Below are 23,943 nucleotides of genomic sequence, written 5' to 3' on the forward strand. Positions count from 1 at the left end.
TATAAAACATAAAAGAAGTAAGTAATGAAATACTAGATTTGGAATTTTAAATGTTCATGCACATATGACATTTTATAAATTATCTCATTATTTTTGTTTTTTAATCATTTTAAAATAATTTTTTATCTTTTATTAGTTTCGTTCCTTACAAGTCTGACAACAGCTTATTGAAAAATGAAAGAATTAAACTTCTCGAGATATCGACAACAACATCTTTGACAAGTGCCTTGTGAAAAGACAAAAAAAAAAAGGAACAAAGCGCGTTCTACGAAAATAAGTTAATTCGCGATATTTAAATTTCAGCGGGACGAAACGGGAAGAAACAAAAAGCGCAACTGTTCTTCCAATTTTTTTTTCGCTTTGTCTTTTAATGGCACACCTGTCGGACCCGAGGACGACCCTCGACGACGTTTCGTAATCGCCCGATTATTCCGTAACGGTTTCCACGCAGCTGCGCGTCTGCCCGACAGATAGTCACGGAAGCGAGGAGGCATCGAGAAACAGCTTCGCTTGGTAACGCGCTCTCTGTCTCATCGGAGAAAGAGACAGACAAACGCGCGCGTGTTGCCAGGTCGGCCAGCGCGCCGTTGTAAACGCGAATGAAACGAGCCGATGGACCGACCGCAGCACGGTCGGGAGACATCTACGATCGATAAAGGCTTCGTGGAGGGACCCCGAAATCGTCGCGAGACAGACAGAGAAAGAGGATAGACGCATCGATAAAGAAAGAGAGAGAGAGAGAAGGGAAGAAAAGTTCGGCCGGCGTCCCTTTGATCTTTGACAGCTCCGCGCCGCTTTTGACAGTTCGGGGCGATTTTTCCCCGACACGACGGTCCTGCGCGCTTTAAATGTAACATATCGGCAGGTGATTTCACGTCGCTGATTAAGCGCGCCATGTCCCGCGATGGACCAATCAGCTGCTTGGTAAACCGCCGCGAGACCTCGAGAATCTGTCCCCCACAGACGAATGACAACAAAAGAGACTGATAGAAGTTCGCGCGCGCGAGAGAGAGAGTGTGTGCCCGTGGGTTTTTTCTCGCACGCGAGTGTGTGTCCCCGCGCGTAAAACGTCGAAGGGGGTGATATCTGTCCGTCGTCGTCGCCGCCGCCGCCGTTCGCGGCCGCTTTTTTTCCGTTTTCCCGTAGCGCGCCGCGAGTAACGTCGCTTCGCACTTGGTGAAGTGAAAGCGCCGAGGAATATGAAGAGGAGAAATGTCGAGTGCGGTAAGCTTCGGAGGCCCTTGAAACGCAACAAGCTCACCGAGGGAATCTACGGAAGGTAAAATTTCTCTCCCTCTCCCCGTCTCTCTCTTTCACTCTTGCCGCCATATGCGTGCAACATCTACGCCGAGAGGAATGGCCATGTTTCTCTTCTCGTAGGAGAGGAGCAAAAAAATAACCAAAAATCTCTCCGCGACGTCGAGAGACACCGAGAGGCCGATCGAGAGCGAACGACGCGTTCGGAGGCCTCGTCTTCGGCACCTTGACATTTACCTCCGGAATACATAAACATCTTCTCCATTCGCGCCTGTTTTTGCTATCAATTCCCTCTCGTCTCTCTCTCTCTCTCTCTCTCTCTCTTTTCCTACTCTTAAATCCTAGATGTCTATCTCTATCTTACATATACACACGCAGCATTCGTGTGCTGCATGGTATGACTTACAGGCAGCAAATGTCACAATAACAAAATGAAGCAGATGCGACAGTCGATTGACTTTCCAGCAGTTATTCCTTTTCTCTTTTTTTTCTTTTGTTCAGAAAGAGCATGAGCTCTTATCGTGTTATATAAGCCTCCTGTGTTTTTGATAACATCATCTATATGTTTTGTCAGCAGCATTCCGATAGGCCTTTATATACAGTAAATAAAAGCAAGGAGAGATATTTATATGTAAATTCTATAAATGTATAAAGTAATTATTGTATAAACTACTCTGACTCTCTCTCTAATCCAACAAGTAGCGAATCATTTGCCAACCATTTGAATAAAAGATACGATTATGTTTGTTTCAGTACCTTGCTTTATCTAAAGTTTCTTCTACTATGGGCCATGGTGATTTTGGCAGACTTCATTTTGGAATTCCGTTTTGAATTCTTGTGGCCATTCTGGCTACTCCTCCGAAGCGTTTACGATTCCTTTAAATATCAAGGCTTGGTAGGTAATAATGTTATACAATCATGGGCATCTGCAGGATTTTTTCCAGGAAGGGGCATATTAGATTAAAAAAATTTTTGTTTTTAATTCTTTTAAATGTTTTTGTTTTTTTATTTTTATTCTTTTATATTACATATGCAAATAAATTTTAATATTAAAAAGAGAGCAAAAATGCTTAATTCTTTTATTAATTCCAAGGGGGGGGGGGCAAATGCTCCTTTTTCCCTCTGCAGACGCTCATGTATACAATGATAAACAATCATATAGCACTATATGAATCATGTTTTTTTTCTTTTTTTGTTTCAGGCCTTTTCTGTATTTTTTATTTGTATTGCACTTACGTCAGACATGATTTGCTTTTTTTTCATCCCTGTGCATTGGCTGTTTTTTGCTGCCAGCACTTACGTTTGGGTGCAATATGTTTGGCACACAGGTATGTAAAAAATGAGATAAGATGAATATGAGATGACTTTTGTTGCATCTGAATAGAATAGATATTGTGTGAATTATAATGAATGTAAAAATATAATTAAAAATCTTGATATTGTTTAGATAAAGGTGTGTGTCTACCGACTGTGATGCTGTGGCTACTATTTCTATATATAGAGGCAGCAGTGCGGTTACGTGACTTACGTCATATGCCGTTTCATCTAGACCTCTGTCGGCCGTTTGCAGCACATTGGTATTGTTTCCTTTTATTTTTGCGAAAATGTATAATTAAAGCTTAATGCTTTGTTAATGCATGTTACTCTTTACATACATCTATTAAAATGATTCATTGACAATCCACATTTGTATCGAATACATTTTTATATATAATGCATATTTTCAGCATTGGCTATCCTGTAGTTACATTGGGCTTTGGTTTTAAGAGCTATGTAGGCTACAGAATGAGGCAGGTTAGTATTTAACAAATTTACATTGTGATTTATTACACTTATACAAAAGTATAGAAATAACTTTGAAATGTATTATTGCATGATATATGATAAATGCAATTATATTAATTTATACATCTTGATTTCTTTTTGTGTCACAGAGAAAACAGAAAGATGTAGCAAAGGAGAACGAGTTCTATCTGCAATTACTGCAGCAAGCACTGCCTCTAGAGCAACAAGCTATGTCGATGCAACAGATCCAACCACAAGTGCAGTCACAGACGCAACACGTCACTGCATCGTTGGAACAACACATTAAAACTCAAACACACAAATTAAGTCCACAGTATAATCCAAGCCCTGAAAAAAGCAGAGGTAGCTTGTATTTATTATCAATAAATATTTTCATGTTTATACATATCTTTTTCTCTTTGTATAAACATATTTTATTAAGCAATTAAGCACACTTTAAATGTGGCTATATTTATTTTTTCAGAGGGCAGTAACAGTTCTATAGAAACAAACGTACAAAATGGTGGAGTACACAATAGTAGCCAAATCACATCACAATCACAGAGTGCTACTACCAAAGGTACTCATAGAAAATCTTTAGACAAGAGTGAAAAACAGCAGGAAGAGCAGCATAATAAACATAATGTATCAAATAATTCACCATCGGACAAAAATGATAAGAGATTTATACACAGTAATGGAAATACAGTACCCCACAGTGACATACAACTTATCGAGAGGGTGGGGTATGTTCAATTTTTTTATATCAGAGTATATTTATCTTTTTAATTTCACTTTAATTCCGTACTATAGATTCTTACTAACAATCTTTTAAAACAGATCTGTAAATGATTTTGACATAAATGAAGTAGAAAAAGATAAGTCTATCAAGGGTTGCGGACACACTACGATAAAATCGCAATCAAACGGTTCGGTAACAGGAAAATGGAATAATGTGAAGGAAAGTCGAGATGCATCGTCGACTACCAATGTTCAACGCGAACGTAAAGCTCGACAGGTCAAAAATACAGGTGAAATCACGGCAGAGCAACAAAAACAACAAGAGGATTATTATCAAAGGTATATTATAAAAAAAAGGAAAATCTCTTGTAGATATAATTACTATAACATACTACAGAAATTATTCTGTTAATAATCCTACATGTTTTCACAAAGGCACAGATCGAAACTCTAATGACAAATCTGGTATTCTTTGTATCTCTCTGTACTTAGATATCGAATCTTGTATCACTTTGTATATCGCCAGTGTAGATTTGTCATCAATTTTTTTAGCATAATTTGTCATTGAAATAGGTTACTGGTGTGTCGCAGGCTCGAGGCGGATATAAAACGCTTGAAATCAGACTTGCAGTCAAGTCGACAGTTGGAGCAAGAATTACGATCGCAAATCAATACCTTGCTTAATGGAGAGCGACAGGCTAAGGGCGACATTCAACAACTCCAACATGACAATGATCAACTACAAAGCAAGTAAGTGTATTTAACTATTGCGAGAATTAGTTTTGTAATTTATATGTAAAGAATTTATCTAATTAATATCTTTATACATTTTGTTTTAAATTTTGAGATAGTATATGTGTACTATAAAGTACTTATAAATTTACTGACAATTTTTCTTTTTCACAGACACATTTTTATTGATTATTTCATTAAATATTGATTAAAATACATGGTATATACACAGGGAAAATGTTTTGTGTATATACATATACACATATTCAAATATCTACAAATCTATACAAATTACTAAAATCTATTAAAATTTTTTCCTCAAACAATTAAATATTTTCATTATTTATTATATATATTCAAATTTCCAATTTATTATATAATTACTCATGTTTATCTTATGGTTGTTACAATTTGTTACTGAATATTAATAATTGCCTTTCTATATCCATGTTAGTATCCAGACAAAGATTACCATTTGGTAAATATGCAGAAAATTAATTTCTTTAATCAAGCCGCGTTTTCAATTAAAAATATGAAGACTACATAAAAGGTATATAAAACTGTAGTTTTAACTGTATATTTTACGATGGTTTAATAATTGATCTTAAATAATAATGATTAAATTTGTTTTGCAACACGCACATACATCATAAATCTTCAAATATATGTCATATGAGGGAGTTATTTCTTTATGCAACAACTCTTATATCCAGTCTGAGTAATAATATACACGATACTTATTTTATATGGTCAAATATATATGTAAAACTAAATGTTGTAATTTTAATTTGAATTAAAAAAGATATGTACATGTTCTTATTTGGATTTGCGAGTAAAATTAAACAAATTCTAAATAAATTTCCACATTCTAGATTGCATGGTCTAGTGACGGCGCGTCAACTGGACAAGCAAACGATGTCGTCGTTGGAGAAGCGAATTGCAGACGAGAGGAAACAACGCACCGCATGCGAAGCGTCCTTGGTCTCCGAACGGAGGGCACGACGGGCTGCCGAGGAGGCACGTTCTGCAGTTCCACCGCCACCGCCTCCGCTTATCAGGCAAGAATGTACTGACGCGTGCAAAAGTCGAAGATCACAAATGGAACAGGATCTTAAAAATTTACGCCGTGAACTCAAATCGAAGGAAGACAGGTAAGAGTAAACACTGTAGATCTCAATCATATACAGGGTATCTGACATAAGATGTCACGCCAAAAATATACAAGATCTTGTTATTTGGAAACAATTTTTTCTCAGCAAAAATACTGAGGCATCAATAATTTTCGAGTTATAAGCGATTGAAAATAAAGGGGTTTTTTTACAAACTAAGCCTCGTGGAAATAAAATATTAACAGAACCATATTCTTCAATTAATTTCAAGTAGAGTTTATTGTAATAAAATTTTAATTTAAGTTTTAAAGATGCATGATGGCAAAAATTGGGAATATCCAAAAAATGATGGCCTCGCTCGACATTTTTGCTGAAGAAAAATTGTCTCCGAATAACGAGATCTACTTGTATATTTTCGGTGTGACACTTTATGACACCCTGTATATGTGCATAATAAGAGTTATATTAGATAATGTTAATCTTGAAATTAACAATGGACATTAACACATATTCTGTGCGTCGTACATTGACGCATCAGGTGTAACGTATTGGAAAAAGATACAGCGCGTTGCAAAGAGAACCACAGAGAGTCTGAAATTTTACTCGCTGCACTCAACGCGCTACAGGACAAAAACGCGCATTTGGAAAACAGCTTGAGCGCAGAGACACGTATAAAGCTTGATCTTTTTTCGGCACTCGGTGAAGCTAAGCGGCAATTAGAAATCCGCGAAAGTAAGTAATAATAGTTTTATTCTCATTTTATCTCGTGTGTGTACATACAAAATGCAACTTTTTAAACATTTTCTCCGATTGAAAAACGGAATTATATAATTTATTATGAAGAAAAATATGCTGCACAATATTATATTGCAAATTGTTATTGATGCCAATATATCTCATACTATTCTTCATTAAATCAGGCTTAATCAGATCTCACGAGAAAGAAATCGAGATGTTGAAAACAAAAATAGCGCAAGATTTAGCTGTGATGCCACAAGACACATTTGGTCCAGCGCCAACCTGTGCGACGTCCAAGCTACGTTTAAATAGTGAAGTGAGAGTAGCAGGAACAAAAATACGTTCAAACGAAAGTCCCTGTCCGGGGTGTACTGTGTCGAATTTGGATCCGAATGCGACAGCGTACACGCCTAAAAGCTCCCTCGTAGCGTCGACCGAAGCTTAAAAACTGCAATTGTTCTTTCATCAGAGCCCGAGTAGTAGGATGTATCAATTACAAAAGGATGTTTCAAGTTTCTCCGTGGAAATATTAACCATTTAAGTTCCTTCAAGTATATGGCGAAAATATACGGATTTATCGATATATCAGATCTTTCCTGTATTCATCTTCTTTAAGAAGGTAATATTTTTATCATATACAGATTTTCTCTTAATGTGTAAAAGAAATCTGAAAGTCTTCCATGAGAAACTTCATGAAACATGTTTTGTATCGTGTCCTTTCAGAGAAAAAAAATGAAACCGTTGACATTACTTATGATCACACGACGCGACAAATTGGTTTCTAGAATGTCGCGAAAATCCAGCGACAGTCTTAATTTGTAACATTTGCTGCAAGTTGATCTTACAGATATATATATAAACATATTATATATATATATATATATATATGTGTATATATATATATATATATATATATATATATATATATATATATAATAATTTGTACCAGTGAACGAGAAAAATATGTCTAATACTCTTGAAAATCAATATATTGCTAGGGTTAAATATCCGGATAATTTAATATTCGAATTATCTGAAATTATTATTATCCAGATATTATCTAGATAATAATTATTCAGATGATGATTAATGATGCGAATAATGATTATTAGATAATCTAAATAGATCTAAATCCTTAAGATCTAAAGATTCAAATCTATGAATTTGCAAATTTGGATTCAAACTATCTGAATTATAAAAAAACTAAAAAGAATATTAATTGTCACGATAATACAAATAATAATATAGTAAATTTTATAGAAAATTATTTATTTTAAATTATTTATTTAAATAATTAAATTAAAAATTATTTATTTTAAATTTATCTTTAAATATTTAATGTATAAATAAAACTACAAAGTCAATAATGCAAAAAAAACCAGTTTCTATCTTAATTGCATTTATATAATATCATTTATAATAAATAGAATATATGATAATTATATACTTTGTAATTAATCTTCTAATTTTATTTAATTAGCTTGGATTAATTATTAAATCAACAGATTTAAAAATTTTTGAAATAATAAAAGTCTACTTATTCAGATAGTTTGAGTTAAGTAATCGCATAATTTCGTGAATTAACAGCACTTGCGAATTATATTAGCCCTAATATTGATTGTTAATTTATATGTAAGTAAAATATGTTTTATACTCTACAAAGAATTTTCGTACAGAAAATCAATTTTGCTAAATGCATTTGTCATATATGAAAATAATTGTTTCTTATGTCACATGATATAGTTCATGTTTATTAATTCTTATTTGTTAAATTTCTAATTAATTTTTAACATTGGCAGAAAGTGATAATGCACAAATGTCTTACTAGCAAAACAACGAGTTTTTAACAAAGGAAACGTTAAAATATCTGTAATCTTCTCGCAGCATATGCCTAAACATACGATGACTTGTCAAAGATGTATTCTTATTCAAGTCGTATAACTGAAGCTAGTCCATCATACAAACTCTATTTAAATATCATTGGCATGTCGAGCCATTTTACGTTATGCGATTATCATGCAGAAATGAGCGATTGACAACAATAGGATGAAATATGAGCGTTATAGCATTCAAGAAAGATCAAAGTAAATGTCACGACGCTAAAAATTGTTTTAGATAATCATATGCCCGTACAATGATACTCTCATACACACATACACACGTGCGTATTTTTCTGTGCTTTTAAATTCTAATATATTTTTAGTTTAAAAATTTTTTTTATGTATTGGCTTTCAAACGGTATGAAGTAGCCATTACTACTTTTCGCAAGAGTAAAAATATGATATTCAAATGTGATAAAAACGATTGATTCGTAAAATTTATTAAAAAATGTGATGGCTAACTTGATCTAATTGAAGAATTCTGGCATGCAATGATCATACTGGTATGATATTAGGTAATGCCATACTATGTTAAAAAAAAAGAATTTAAATGTGAGATAATTTTATAAGTACAAATGTAGAGAGCAAAGTTATCTTCGTATGATTGCTTTATTTAAATAAGAATATTTAATTCTCTATTTAGCGACATTGAGTTGTTGAAATTATATTGTGACTAGATTTAAATTTTTTTTCTTTTATGACGTCCATTAATATAATTTCGGATTTAAGAACAGAAGTTTTTTTTTGTTTAATTGTTCTTAACATATATAAGTATATAAAATATGTTACATTGCTTTGACAAATTATGGCACCATTGAAGGCATTGTGGTATATAATATTTAAATGATCTGTCTACTTATAAAAATATTATAATTTATGTATGGCGTATATATTTAAGTGCAAATTCTTTTAAACATTCGCGCAAATTGTGTGCGGCTATTAATTTGTCAGTTTATTAATTATACCAAATATGAAGAGGTATATGTTATAATTTTGATTTCTTCCGATTTTTTTATTTTCATCTTAAAGATTGATAAAAAGTTGTACAATTTTAATTGGCTTACAGAGTGTTTGAAAGAGTTGTTGAGAATACGATGCGTGTGGCATTACGAATAATTAATCGATAACGATCATAGAAAGATCGTTTGAATCAAATTAATCGACATTGACAAAATCAACTATTTTTTTATTTTATCCGCAAGAAAGCCAGTACTTGCTTCATTACGTTGGAAATGTTGTGTAACACTTGTTAACTATTACGAGGTCATTCTTTCTCTCTTCCATAATTGTACATACAAAGCATTGTCATGACAATTTACTTATGGACATTAGTAGTGGATCATGACCAACTAGTCAAGTGAAGAAGGAAGTTTTACGAGCACAAATATTTATTAGAAGATATTCAAAGCTTTTGTCTTCTATGGAAGGAGAGGATGCAGTATCCTTTCATTTCATTAAAATTTAGTATCTGGACTCTCATTGGATAATGAATTATACGAGTCCACATTTCCCAGATGATCCACATAAAGAACGTTGTAAAGGCTTTCCTGCACAATGTGTATTATTAAATTCTGAATTTTAATCTTTAAAAGAGCAGTGCTCTGAATTTATTCTAAGAAAGTTACGTGAAAAAGTTTTCTAAGTTGCATACATTAATAATTATATATATAATATAAATATATATATATATATATATATTGTGTATTCATATACTCTCTTCGATACACGAGATATATAAAAAAAACTCCAATGGTTGCTAGTTTATGAAAAACAAAGGAAATCGTGTGTATGCATTTCTGTTTTCGAATTGTCCCAGTGTCAAAGATATTACACTTACCTTTGATCTTGCGAATAAATCGTTGATAAGTTTCGATTAGATTTTGCGTTTGCTTACATTTGTTTGTACACTGATAATGTAGCGAAGACGATACAGTGAAGATATGTAAATATTTATCAGAAAGAGGAACTTTGATACCGCCTTTGGGTGTAACGCATGGGTGTGATTGTTGGGGCACTTGCGTGGCATATAGTCATTTTTGCTATACAAGGTCACTTTAATTTACGTTACGAATATGATATTTGCCGATTTCATTGATGACACGAGGTTCAGATACAAAAATAAATATTAAAGCGACGAGCTTGTTAGCAAAAAAAAACAAGGAAATAAAGGTCAAAGAAATTATTAATTGTCAAAAAAGTATCGATCGTGAATTTATGTACCTGACCAGGATGTGTAGTTTTTTTTTTTTTTTTTTTTTTTTTTTTTTGGCTAATTTACTTATCTTGGATTCAATTCCACTAGAAGTCTGGCTTAATAAGCAATTAATATTATTTTATTAAACGAGATAATATCATGCACATTGAGTTATTGTGATATGCATACATATACGCAGCCACAAAGGAAAAAAAACACTGACGCGCTCATATAAAACACGTATACACACGCATATATATCACGTGTAAATATACATTCGCTTCTTACATATTTATTTGTGTATACTCGTACATTGCGCGCACGCCGGAATATACGTGCAGTTATCTACGTGTATATACATGCACATATGTATAATTATTTTAGTTATTATACAATGATGTTCTCTTACCATAATAAATTAATAATGAGATAATTAATCGATCGCCGTAGGTAAGTTTCCTATTTTCCAAACGCATTATTTCACTTCGCGCGATAAGAGGAGGAAGATGTGTATAACGTACTTAATTTTTTTACTCTAGATTGCATTCAGCGTTTTTTTTTCGAATGTGTGCGAGAGAGAAAGAAAGAGAGAGAAAAATGAGGTGTGCACAAATTCAAGTACTCTTGTAATACCTGCTTCCTGAATAATTTGTAAGTTCTCTGATACTTTACATTAACTTATAATTTATTAAGTCGGCGAGGACAATAAAAAGGTTTTCCCGTTTTTATATCAAATTTTGGCGTCAAGTCTAGTGAAAAAAAAGTGTCGTGGATGTTTCTTTTTTGTTTTATATATTAGTTTTATTGTAACGTCTTATGCGCTTCCGAGAACATTTAACTGCGTACTTATTTTGTTATTATTTATAGCGTTAAGTAATCGCCGAGATAGACGAATGTAGCATAATTAAGTTGCAACAACAACAACATAGCTATTGATCTCATCGTATACTGCGCGACCATATACATACACGCAAATGCCCTTGTTAAAATTTAAAAAAGAAACTGAGACATGTAGAATGTGACTCTTTGAGAAAATTTTTAACGTATTGTAATACTTTTGGTGGGCAAAACAGATGAAATGAATGTGTCACACACACACACACACACGTCGACATATGATCTTGATTGACGCCTAAACGAAAAAAAAAAAAACACGTGAACGTCTGTTTAATGAAATTAAGAAAATGATACAAAAATCTGGATAAAAATTATTTTACCATCGTATAAGACTCGTAAAACATGTAACACAGCATATACGCCCTATTGTCATACATTATGCGTTTCTATCGTTAATTCATAACTTGAGCTTGAGAATCCTATTTGAATTATGGCACTTTTTTCTATTCCGGTGCTACACAACAATCTCATCTATTTATAATGATTCTTCTTTCGCATATTTTCTGTTTATCAGTCGTATAGAATATATATTTGACTTTTGTTTTCATACTGAAATATACATGATTTGTAAATTTTCTTCCTTTATCTTCTTAAGAATATGAGAAATTTCCTATCGGATAAAAATTGAACTTTCCCTCCTTGTTTTACACATGTAAATTTTGTTTAAAAAATGGTTCTTTCACAATTTTTATAGATTATGAAGAATATACTATCATTTAATGGGCTTATGCCCAGATACAGAAAGAACTTAGATAAAGTGACAAATTCTGAAAGAAACCATGATTATTATAATGATATTTGATATCTATATCAAATATAGTGAAACGCTTATCTTGAAAAATCTTGGAATAAAATCGTATAAATAAAAGAAATAACTTACTGGGAAAAACATTTAAAAATTACTTTTGAATATATATACATATATATGTGTATATATATTCAAATTATCTAATTATACGAAAGGACCGTAACTTTCAAAGCATTATAAGGAATTAGAAAGATTATTGATATTAAAATAGTGAATTTTCATTGTATATTATGTATCGCTACATATATGCTCTAGTAATATTTATTAAAATAAACATTGTAAAAACCGATATAAATATATTGCATAATAATTTATATATAAATAATTACACATACATACGAGCATTAAGCATTTATCAAATTCCAATATTAATGCATTCTAATTATAATTTAATGACATTACGTTTTTATTTATTTTTACAGGATTTTATTATATACTTTATCTTATGTACCTCCCGCTTCTTTTCTAATATGATTAAAAGCAAGGAGGGAAAATTCCGCGATTTATAAGTCATTTATCTCGATGATGGTGACAGTGGGTAATATAATCGGACATATTTTAAATATTATTTCGTTTGGTGAAAGTATTTAAATAAATTCTTATAGAGAATCAGATTGTCTGCAGATACAACAATAAGAGTTAAGAAGTCAATCTTCTGAATAATGTTAATCCGATCGACAGTCTCTTTTATAAACAGAATAAGATTCATTCAATGTAACTATGAGCAATACAAAAATGAGCAAATGTGTTAGTTGACAATATAATGTAGAGAACACACCAATTATGAAATTTGATTTATTTTAATTAAAGTTATATCCATATGCTCTTATTAATCTTGAAAACGATTTTATTTCTAAGATAGAAAAGAATGAATGGCAATTATGATGAACTTAAAGAAATCTGTATTATGCAATACAGTAATAGGACAGAATTTTTAATAAAACTAAAATACATATATATATAGATATATATATATGCTTGTACTTGTATACATGTGTATATGTATATATATATATATATATATATATATATATATATATATATATATATATGTTATATATATAAGCTTCATTCCTTCTGTTCCAAAAATACTTTACTGCTCTCTACTAAATGTGTCAATGCATCATATACAGATAAATTAATAAAAAGATTTAAGAGCTCCACACATGAGAAATTATAATTAATAAAAGAATTTATTCTTTTTGCCCTTTTATCAAATGATTATATGTTGCATTACTTTTACATAGATGTTTCTTGTTCAATGAAACATTTATAATTTCATGTATGTATATATCATGTTTATAATCTTTTCTGACTTTTTTTATATTATTTTATATTTTATTTCAAATAATTTTTAATTTAAAAATAAACATTTTATAAAAACTATTCTTATCCATTTGTAGAAAATATATATACAGGATCAAAAATTTCAGAAAAAATTAATTTTTGTAAAAATTGTGTAATATATATATATATATATATATATATATATTTGTAAATTTTTAATTATTGATTATCTTATGTTTTGTTTTTAATGGTTTCTATTAAATTGGAAATTTAATTAAAATTTTTGTCATAGATGTTTTTAATTAATAATACTACATGTTTTGTATTGTTTTTCTTATTCTTAAATAGTAAATAAAATACAATGTATATAGTCCCTCTTCATAAAATATTCCAATATAAAACTTCGACTTTTTTTATATATACGTATATATAAAGCAATCTCATTTACATTATTTACTGTCTGATACTTCACATGTGGATGTTTCTAGAGCTCCATGAGATTTAAATTTTTTATAGAGTGGATTATCTTTGAATACTATATACGAAAGAACTGCTTTAGTATAATAGTCCGACATCAGTTCTAAATTGCTTATAACTGTTGACAGAAGGTGTGCTTTTGCCACATATATTCCTAAATAAAGGAAAATAAGATTCTGAGTTATAAATACTACTCATTCTTACATTATATACTTTTTTATCAGAAATTATCAGTTACTTTTATAATTTTATTACATTGACTCACCTGGTGCTTCAAACATAAGGTAGCAGAAATGTACATGTAGATAATAATATGATGGCTGATAATGGAAATATATTCTGAGCTGTGAGGCAGGTATATTGAATTTTTTACTAATTGCCTTTGTTCCAGCATCTCGTATATTTCTTAATAAAGGAAGATGAGAGGCGTTCAATTCTCTTAATGATTTTATCTTTTGAAATGGCAGAGCCAATAGTTTTAATGTATCTAGCTGTTTGTCCCATTTAAAATCTGTCACCAATACAAAGCCAGTGTCTTTGTCAGAGTCCTCATAAATAATACTTTCCTGTTCAGCTTTGTGCTCCAATATATTTGTTATCCACTGGAAGAGAAGCAATATTAATATTAATATTATGTAACGTTGATTTTGAAGTGTAAAAAAAATTCCATGCCAAGTGATATATTTTAGATAAAGTCTGTACCTCGAAACTAAAACTTTTCGATTCTATATAAGGAAGAGTGACTTGCTGGTAAAGTTCATACGTTTCATCTATCATATATACTTCTTGTTTCTTATATTTCTCAATGTGATTTTGTGTGGCAGGATATATCACGGTAGTCTGTATGCCTTCAAAAACAGAATATATTAAGTCACCTGTTCTTTTTAGTCAAATTAGCTGCATTCAGTTCAGAGTTTATCTCTTTCCTGCTAATGTAGACTAAAAGAGACAAACTGCATAATGCAGCACATTCGGCAGAAAAGGACAGACCTACTTGTTTGTAAACAAATATATATATAATCAATACACAGTAATACACGAAAAAAATGACAGATCGACGTACTGTTCTGCTCCTCGGCAGGAAAGCAATCGTAATTTCTGTAAATGTCATTGGTAAAATGTTTTCGGAAAAGTGTTTTCCCGTCAAAGAAGCCTTTCTCCAGGCTCAATTTGTCGTTGGGGAAGCTCTTCTGTTCGAGCAAGACGACCGCTGAGCCCTCGCGATCCTCGAATGTCCCTTCTATGCATATCGATTTCCGCACGCAATTGTTTTGTAACACCTTCGTCACTTTAAAACTCGACAGATTCGGTTCCGCATCCGGTGTCGCGTCGTCCTCGCGCGTGTTTTTCTCCTCCGTATTCTCGATCGCGTCTCCCTCATCGTTCAATTTCACCTTCTTCGCCGGTGGACAATCGCCGTCGTTGACATTTGCACAATTCTCAGCCATTTCGCTACATAAACACGCTTTAATTTCGAAAATAGTGCAAAGAATAGAAATGCAAAAGATTGTCAGATAATTTTAAAGAAAGTCACGTTAGGAATTCCTTCTTCCTTAGAGATTTCTGTTCATTTTCAAGCACTTGCAATTTTGTAATCATCTCCTCCGGTTTGTTCTTTACAGGTGTAACCGGTTTATACTTTCTTCTCTCTCTTTCCAACACGTAAATATACATCTGTTTCAGTTTATCAGTGTACGCTGGTGCAGAAAGTTCAGTTCTGAAGAACAGATCCCCCTCCCTTTCGTTGAAAATCCAAATTGCGCGCGACCGCGGTGCCCTCTAGCGGCGAAAATTATAACAATAGCAGCGAGCGTCTGCGTCGATACAGTCGGCGCCTGTAACGTCAAATATCGACGCGTGACGTGACAAATGTCTATACATACAAGCCCGGCACACATATTTAGCGGCTGAAAATATTCAAAGTAAATACACGAATTCTTTCGCAACGACCCCGAATTTCACGCAGTGCTTAGGTAACTGCGTAGTATAAACACGTTTGCGAAGTATCGAAAGTTAGGTAGGACTTTCGACAAGTATTGCTCGTGACCTGTTGTGACCTTCGCCACGGCGTGAAGGGCATTGTCTCGTGTCTTTTAGTTCGGTGTGCTACAACGGTAACGAGTGTTCGAGGAAGAATGTTGCAGGTCGATGACAGAAAGGTAAAAGGTTTCAGAAATTAATCTTTTCCGACTAATATTAAGTTATTAATTTCTTGTTTTCTCACAAAATGATTTGTCTTTCGCTCCTCGCTCTTTCGTAAATTTTTTTTTGCTTCATCTGATAAAAATAATTAATTATTGTTGATAAAAAGCGAATGTGATGACGTTTTATGTGGAGGAGTTCTTTTTAACGATGAAATCATTTGCTTTGTTATTCCACTGTCGATTATCGAATAGTAGGTACCTAGTGTGAATTTAAGGTTAAGGTGCATTTTACCTTTATAACGGAGTGATTGACATGCAGTCAAAGCAATTCCTAATACTATATATATATATATTTATCTCTGATATTAATAGGTCTATATTGGATATGTAAATTAGATTTAAATTTATATTTTACGTACATATATTTTTTTAAATAAATCGTCCATATTTCAAAGACCCGCGTTAAATCCTATTTTTCGAGATTCGAAAACAGTGATATCTTTTTTTTATTGAGAATTCTTTCAGACGCAATGACAGTCATGAATAAAATTCAATTCTCGTATAAATATGTATATAACGTGGTTAAAAGATACCTCTTAATATACTGGCACTTGACATTTTTTAATGTTTAAAAAAATATGACAAAGTGATGAATTAATCTTTACATATTCGCGAAAAAAATCCCTCAGAATAAAATCCGTATAATTAACCAATCAGATGACAAAAGTATGAGTAGATTTTTTAAATGTGAAAATATGTTTTAACAGAGCTTCTTGCGTAATTTAGTGAATAATTCATCAAACGTATCACGTATAAAAAGATTATTTATTAAGACAGAAAAACTTATTCACATTTATATTTACATGCATATACAACTGTACTTTTACGAGCAAGTTTGATGGATTAAAAAAAGGAAGAGAGGAAAGCTTAATTTTGTTTTTTTTAATATTTTATGAACTTAATCAATGTCGAAGCAATATCAGTAGTTTTTATACGAGCTGAATATGCATATATGTACATGTATAAATAGAGGCGTTGATTTTATCGGACGATATAAAGCGTGATGTCGACGTATCACGACTTGGTCGGAAGGATCATCGGTTCTATTCTACTTCGAATTGTATTTCAAATTCCCTTAGTTTTTTATCTGGCCATTTTCAGGAAAGTAAGAAAATAGTTCGGAGCGTTTCGAAATTCCCGCGATATCCGCGTCACGTACGCGCGAAACTTACGACGCGTTTGAAATTACGCGCTTCACGTAAAGCGCCGATTGCACCGATTATTAGTGAAATATCTCGCGCGCTATACGATGCCCTCGCATTCGTCGCCCGTTGTTCATTCGGGACAGACGCAGAAGAAGAAGGTCATTCCATTCATGGAGTATCTGCTGCAAGTAAGTGACGTGGGAAGAACGTTTTATCAGACGTATATATTATATATATATATATATATATATATATAATATAGATAGGGTGTCTCTGAAACCATGTTAGAGATTTTAAGGGCGTTACTCTAGGGATCGAAATAAGAAAAAATTCCTATAAAAATCGAATCGTTGTGAAAAAGTCTCCGAGAGTTACAAATATATTTTTCGATTTTTCCCCCAATTTTAAGGGGCTGTAACTTGGAGGCATTTTTGGATCCATGCGCTCTTAAAATCTCTGATATAGTTTTAGAACATCTTGTACAATTATTGTCGTCGCGATACTCTTCTTTTTGAATAGCGCACGCTATATCTCGATCGCGAGATCTTTATCTATCGAAATTTATTTCAAAATTTATTTTCGTAAATTCAAAGAACCTTGCATTCAATCGTCGATATATTGAAAGATATCCGTGATCGCGATATATTTTCATTGAGAAAACCTTGATCATTAAATTGTTCCCGATACGCGAAGTATAAATTCTCGTGTTGACACATTTATAAGTGCGCGTTATCAATTAAAAAAAAAAGAAACATACTTAAAGAGAAATATTATTCAAGGAGTATTCAAGGAGAATTATGTCATTGCTAGATTTTCATAGACGATATGTCACTATCTGTATATAAAACGTAAACAGAGATCTTTTTCTGCGTAGAATTATATAACAAATTAATATTGAACTTTAATTTTAGCATATTATGATAGAAAATACTGATTTGTATTTTTCAACGTACTATAATTTTTTTTGCGTTTATATATTTTTTTTATAAATTACACGTGAGATATAATAACTTGTTTATAAGTGTCTCTATAATGAATGAATTCTTACATTTGATCTTAATTGCATATTAAGCAAAAAATCTCGGGGAACGTTATTTTTAGTTGTGTTGTTACTTTTCTCAAAATGGTGATACAGCTAAAACCTAAAGAGCTTGAAAAATTCTTTAACACGAATTAACGATTTATCCAAGTTTTTTTAACGCTTTATCTGCTGTTACATAAGCTATAATGATAGGCTAATCCGATTCAAGTGCGCAGCGTCATGCTGGGATGTAATCATTCGTTAACCCTCGGCGATCCTACGTCAAGACTTATAGTTCTTATCGCGTCAGTGTCTTTTCATATATTACTTATCTTCGTAGAATGACGACTATTCTTCACTTTGTAAATTATATCTTTCTAGAAAAAACGCGAGAACTGCAATAGAAAGATTAGAATCGATTGCAGCTGGAAATTAATAGAAGAAGAGAAAGAAATATTTTTATATCTCTGACATCAGAATTTACACGAGATATACATTGTAGATTCGTATATTTCATGTATTTTTTTATATGTATAACTTATAAAAAATTTATATAAAGTAAAGTTTTATATATTATTCAAACTTTTTTGTATTTTAATTCTTATATTTCTTATATTTATACTTTTATGTATTTCCTTATATTAATAACTTATAAAAACTGATAAAAAAAGTTATTCTTTTGTGTAGTTTTTTTATTGTTATATCATCTTTGTCTAACGCAATTTGACACGTGATGTTTTGTATTTATATAAAAAAAATGAGATAATAATCACGAGAACGAGTCAATTAATATCTCGATTTTATGTCACACGAGGAAGAATTCTGAAGCTAATCGAAATGTTAATAACGTTTTTCTGATTATTATCTCACAGATACCTGTTAACATTAATATTTACATATTTATATTTTTTAGTTTTCTTGGTCTGGTTTCTTTCTATTAGCGGATAATCTTGCCGAAAAAGAAACTTTCCCGAGAAAGAATATCATAAATAACTGAAGTGAACCAGGCTGAACTATGATTTGAATCACGAGAGAGAAGATAAAAAACTTATAATCTGGACCCATTCCTCTTGAATTTATCTTATCGTGAGCCGTAAAAGGTTAACACAACATTATCCGAGTATCAGTTATTGTTTTTTTGTCGACAATTTCTATGCAAAAGATGCGAGAATATTTATTTATTAATGTATATATACGCGCAATCGTTGAAAAATGGCAATTTTCTGTGATAACAAAAAATATGCGTTTTTTCCTTGCGAATAATTATATATCTTGACTTATGAAATGTTTTATAATGCAAATCGTAGCGAATAATGCGAAAGAATATTATCTCGGTATATTTAAAAGTTTTATTATACATTCTATACATTTTGTCACTATCGGTACTCATCCATAATTAAAAATAAATTTATCTAAGCATGTTATCAGTGGGCCTTGAGTCAGGGTAATACTTTGACGAAATACGTTGTTTGTTTTTCAAAAATAAAATTTTTTAGAAGTTAAATATGATTAATCGGATTATTATTTAAGTGAAACAAACATGATCGTAATACTTGAAAAATTTAATTCATTATTAATAAAAGATATTTACTCGTGCTTATCTCTGATACATATAAAATAATCAAAGGACGTGCGATGTTAAATGTTAATCATTGTGAAATAGATACTTTAGTATCGGGAAATATTTTCTAATATTTTCAAATCATTTCTAATCACAAATATGAAATAATTTGAACGTTAATCTATTCATATAATTATCGTGCTAATTTTCCTTTTACAATTAGACTTGCATTATCATCGTCCTCGTAGTATCGCACGCGTCTCAAGGCAGCATTAATTTTATTCTTTTTTTCTAGAAACACACTATATTGCCTAACAATAAGCTTCTCCTGTCATTCGTCTTTCGATATTTCTCGGTCACGTACGATACTCTCGATCGCTCTCGATTCTTTTCGGACAAACGACGATTTGTTACGCGTAAAAGAAAAGAGGAAGCAGAAAAAGAAGGAAGAGGCAAATCTCTTCGTGCTCTCTTATTTATTACAAAACGCCATTACTAAGCACGCAGCCGATTTTGCATTTTTACACCGAATTTTGCTCCGAAACGATCTGCAAACGCGGAGGAGATTTTAAAAGAGAACTTTTAAGGAGGAATTTTTCACGACGACTACATACATCGCCGATATAGACATCGATCTTCTTATACGATTTTTTTTTCTTTTTTGTAATTACAATTTTTTTTACAGCTGTAATTTTTTTTAAAAGTCATCATGCGCGCGTTTTTGCACCCGTCCAATGATCGATTTACGGGAGCGGAAGGGGAGGATTTTATGAGAAGAATAGGTAAAAAAAAATGTTGGTCTACTTTTGTTAATTCAGGCTCGCGGTCACCAACGCAGTTCTTCAGATACGCAGGCGTTTCGCGAGCGTACGAAAAGAGATGCACGGGCCGAGCTGCAACGCGAACTCGAGAAACTGCAGGCGACTGCACGCGAGGACAAGAAAGAATTGATGGGCCGGCAGTTCGCCGGATTCAAGCATCTGTTCGAGCGATTCCTGCAGGAAGAGGGTCCGTCCTTAGAATGGGATCACATTCAAAAGCTGCCCGAAGAGGCGGTAAGAATCGCGCGAGAAACATTTTCTTATAAAAGCACCTAGTTAAGTTTCTTTTTCGAAGAAATTTAAATGGTATTAGTTTTAATTAGTAAATTCTATTGTTAATTAAATTTTGTCGATTAAAAATGAAACTATAAACGAGTATAAGACAAGAAAGGAAAAGCTTCATTTATATCATTTTTTTAATTAATTTTTTAAAATTAATAAATAAATAAAATTATTATTAAATTAATAAGATAAATTAAAATAAATTAAATTAATAAATTACAAAAATAAACTGTAAATAATAAAATAAACTGAATTGAAATTGTGTTTTTTGCAGGTCAAAGACTACAACTCTTTGCCATCACCGGAAAATAACGAGGTGAAGGCGTTATTGGACAAATTGGTTGTGGTTAAATTAAATGGTGGTCTCGGAACAAGTATGGGATGCCACGGACCGAAATCCGTCATCGCCGTGCGAAATGGACTTACCTTTTTGGATCTCACCGTTCAACAAATCGAGGTATTTTAATAATAAATTATCATATTCACGTATAACGTTTATTGGTTTCTTTGCTATTGTTATAAAATTAATGATAATTATTTCTATTATACAGCACCTGAATAAAACGTACAATGCCAACGTGCCACTCATATTGATGGATTCATTTAATACGGATGACGACACGCAACGTATAATTAGGAAATACAAGGGAATCGACATAGATATTTACACTTTTAATCAGAGTTGTTATCCGCGCATTAATAGGGATTCTCTACTTCCGATCGCTAAGCATAGTCAAGTCGATGAGGATATAGAAGCGTAAGATGATTTTTTTAAAAACATTATCAATATATTTTAATGATATCATACTAATTAATGTATGATCTAATAGTTGGTATCCACCTGGTCACGGAGATTTTTATGATAGTTTCCTGAACTCTGGTTTACTTAAAAAGTTTATTCGAGAGGTATGAAATCTTATTCCTTAGTGCTTATTAATAGATATGATAATTCATTTATTTGAAACTCTGATCTTTTCCAGGGTCGTGAATATTGTTTCATCTCAAATATAGATAATCTTGGTGCCACAGTGGACATTAAAATCTTGAAATTATTGTTAAGTGAACCAGCAGAACCCAGTCTTGAATTTGTCATGGAAGTAACAGATAAGACACGAGCGGATGTCAAAGTACGTTAGAATTTATATTCGGAAATTATTTACTAAAATTATTTAAAATTCTTTGGAAATGGTTATAATTGTAATATACTTTATATGTGTGTGTGTATAGGGTGGTACACTTATAAAATATGAGGATAAACTTCGTCTCCTTGAAATAGCTCAAGTACCTAAGGATCATGTCGACGATTTTAAATCCGTCAAAACATTTAAATATTTCAATACCAACAATCTCTGGATTAAACTCAGTGGTATGTATTTTGTGATTTAAGACAGACAATAAACAGAATTGTAATTAACAAGTGCTATTTCTTCAGCCATTGAAAGAGTACTTGAAAAGAAAGTGCTGAATATGGAGATAATAGTAAATAACAAAACTTTCGCGAATGGTTTGAATATAATACAACTTGAAACAGCAGTAGGAGCTGCTATGAAATCATTCGAAGGAAGTATTGGTAAGTTCGAAGACGATTAACAAGACTTTAAACAAATTTATTCTCTTATAATTTATTTAAAATCCATCATTTTTTAAATATCGATTTTGTAAACAATTTATATTTAATTAAAATTGTATATTTAATATTACAGGTATTAATGTGCCACGTAGTAGATTTCTGCCAGTAAAAAAGACTTCTGATCTGATGCTCGTTATGAGTAATTTGTATACTCTACGTAATGGATCTCTCGTAATGAGTCCTCAAAGAATGTTCCCGACAACGCCTCTCATTAAATTAGGGGACAATCATTTTTCAAAAGTCAGTATAAACTTAACTCCTATTTTTAATCTTTGTTTAATTTATAAATTTTATTTTTAATTTTATTCTAATGATAGGTCTTATTGTTAATTAATTTTTTTAATGTACAGGTGAAAGAATTTCTGACTAGATTTCCGACAATTCCGGATCTTCTTGAATTGGATCATTTAACAGTCTCAGGTGATGTTACCTTTGGAAAAGGGGTGACACTGAAAGGCACAGTTATTATAATCGCCAACCATGGAGAACGCATAGATTTACCCTCTGGAACAGTTTTGGAAAATAAAATTGTATCGGGCAACTTACGTATATTGGATCACTAATTTACAACAGAAAGCATAATATCTTGTCCTCTTGCAGAATTTGTATAAATGTATGAGAGCATAGTATGTCTTATTTGTATCTTAAATTAACTAGTCAAGCAATTTAATTGTATATATTCATAATGTATTTTAGAAAGAAAATCGAAGATATATATATTTCTATAGAAATTATTTTACTGAAAATATACTGTACATAAGAACTTAATGTGTATCTCACAAAGTATCACGTAAATTATATATAGAATATATACTATGTTATGTATTTTGAAGTTTATATGGCATATTATATTATAATAAATAAATGCTCTTTCAATTTTATTTATTTATTGATGGAAAAGAATCTCTTTACATTTAACATTAGATATTCTAAATAAACAACAGCAGACGATTTAGAAGATAAAAATTGTATAATAACTTTTTAAATCGTCTGTACTGATGTTTATTTAACATATAATATTGAAGAAACTTTTTTAAAATAGAAATTTAAAAAAATATATATAGAAGTACATATATAAAAAATACAAATATATATTTACATATAAAATAACATTAACAAAAAGAAATAAAATCAAAGTTTCAAATATTCCTTGATTTTTTTATTCAACATAAATTTAAGGTTTATATATATATATATGTTTATGTAAAATACAACACTTTATAAAAGTGAAATGTTTAAATAATTAGAGAAAAAATAATTTCATGTATTATATACGGATAAAATAAAAGATCGAATACGTTTTTTTAAAAGACTCTAATGTGTTAGCAAAATGTTTGTTGTTGTTAACATAAATTTGAATTTCGAAAATTATGC

The 23,943-nt window shown here is 31.5% G+C and overlaps 3 protein-coding genes across 7 annotated transcripts; 2 read left to right on the forward strand and 1 right to left on the reverse strand.

Annotated features, from left to right (window-relative positions):
* The first annotated feature begins 430 nt into the window (after nt 1–430).
* Nucleotides 431–11,888, forward strand: LOC114931077 (macoilin-1). Of its 4 annotated transcripts, none has more exons than XM_029303010.2 (12): nt 431–1,279; nt 2,011–2,152; nt 2,459–2,585; nt 2,705–2,834; nt 2,985–3,051; nt 3,192–3,408; nt 3,527–3,788; nt 3,883–4,122; nt 4,357–4,533; nt 5,388–5,666; nt 6,163–6,356; nt 6,545–11,888. In XM_029303010.2, the coding sequence occupies exons 1-12, from the start codon at nt 1,200–1,202 to the stop codon at nt 6,805–6,807; spliced, it is 2,178 nt and encodes a 725-aa protein (XP_029158843.1). In that variant the 5' UTR covers nt 431–1,199; the 3' UTR covers nt 6,808–11,888. The 4 variants fall into 4 exon arrangements, with proteins under 4 accessions (XP_029158843.1, XP_029158860.1, XP_029158852.1 ...); XM_029303027.2 differs by having other exon boundaries at nt 4,375–4,533; XM_029303019.2 differs by having other exon boundaries at nt 432–1,279; nt 3,192–3,405.
* A 1,807-nt stretch (nt 11,889–13,695) lies between these two features.
* On the reverse strand, nt 13,696–15,593 carry Dcps (Decapping enzyme, scavenger). The gene is made up of 4 exons (XM_029303067.2): nt 14,969–15,593; nt 14,608–14,753; nt 14,171–14,507; nt 13,696–14,059 (listed from the first exon to the last, which is right to left on the reverse strand). The coding sequence occupies exons 1-4, from the start codon at nt 15,351–15,353 to the stop codon at nt 13,878–13,880; spliced, it is 1,050 nt and encodes a 349-aa protein (XP_029158900.1). The 5' UTR covers nt 15,354–15,593; the 3' UTR covers nt 13,696–13,877.
* A 185-nt stretch (nt 15,594–15,778) lies between these two features.
* On the forward strand, nt 15,779–23,445 carry UGP (UDP-glucose pyrophosphorylase). Of its 2 annotated transcripts, none has more exons than XM_029303053.2 (10): nt 15,779–16,064; nt 20,655–20,891; nt 21,214–21,396; nt 21,491–21,696; nt 21,770–21,845; nt 21,920–22,066; nt 22,167–22,305; nt 22,372–22,509; nt 22,643–22,809; nt 22,920–23,445. In XM_029303053.2, exons 1-10 carry the CDS (start codon nt 16,041–16,043, stop codon nt 23,130–23,132), a joined length of 1,530 nt encoding a protein of 509 aa, XP_029158886.1. In that variant the 5' UTR covers nt 15,779–16,040; the 3' UTR covers nt 23,133–23,445. The 2 variants fall into 2 exon arrangements, with proteins under 2 accessions (XP_029158886.1, XP_029158880.1); XM_029303047.2 differs by lacking the exon at nt 15,779–16,064 and adding an exon at nt 17,090–17,442.
* Nucleotides 23,446–23,943: the final 498 nt, after the last annotated feature.

Source organism: Nylanderia fulva, unplaced genomic scaffold (genome assembly GCF_048542155.1).
Source record: "Nylanderia fulva isolate GAGA-0341 unplaced genomic scaffold, ASM4854215v1 Scaffold38, whole genome shotgun sequence".
In the NCBI taxonomy this organism is placed as follows: Eukaryota; Metazoa; Arthropoda; class Insecta; order Hymenoptera; family Formicidae; genus Nylanderia; species Nylanderia fulva.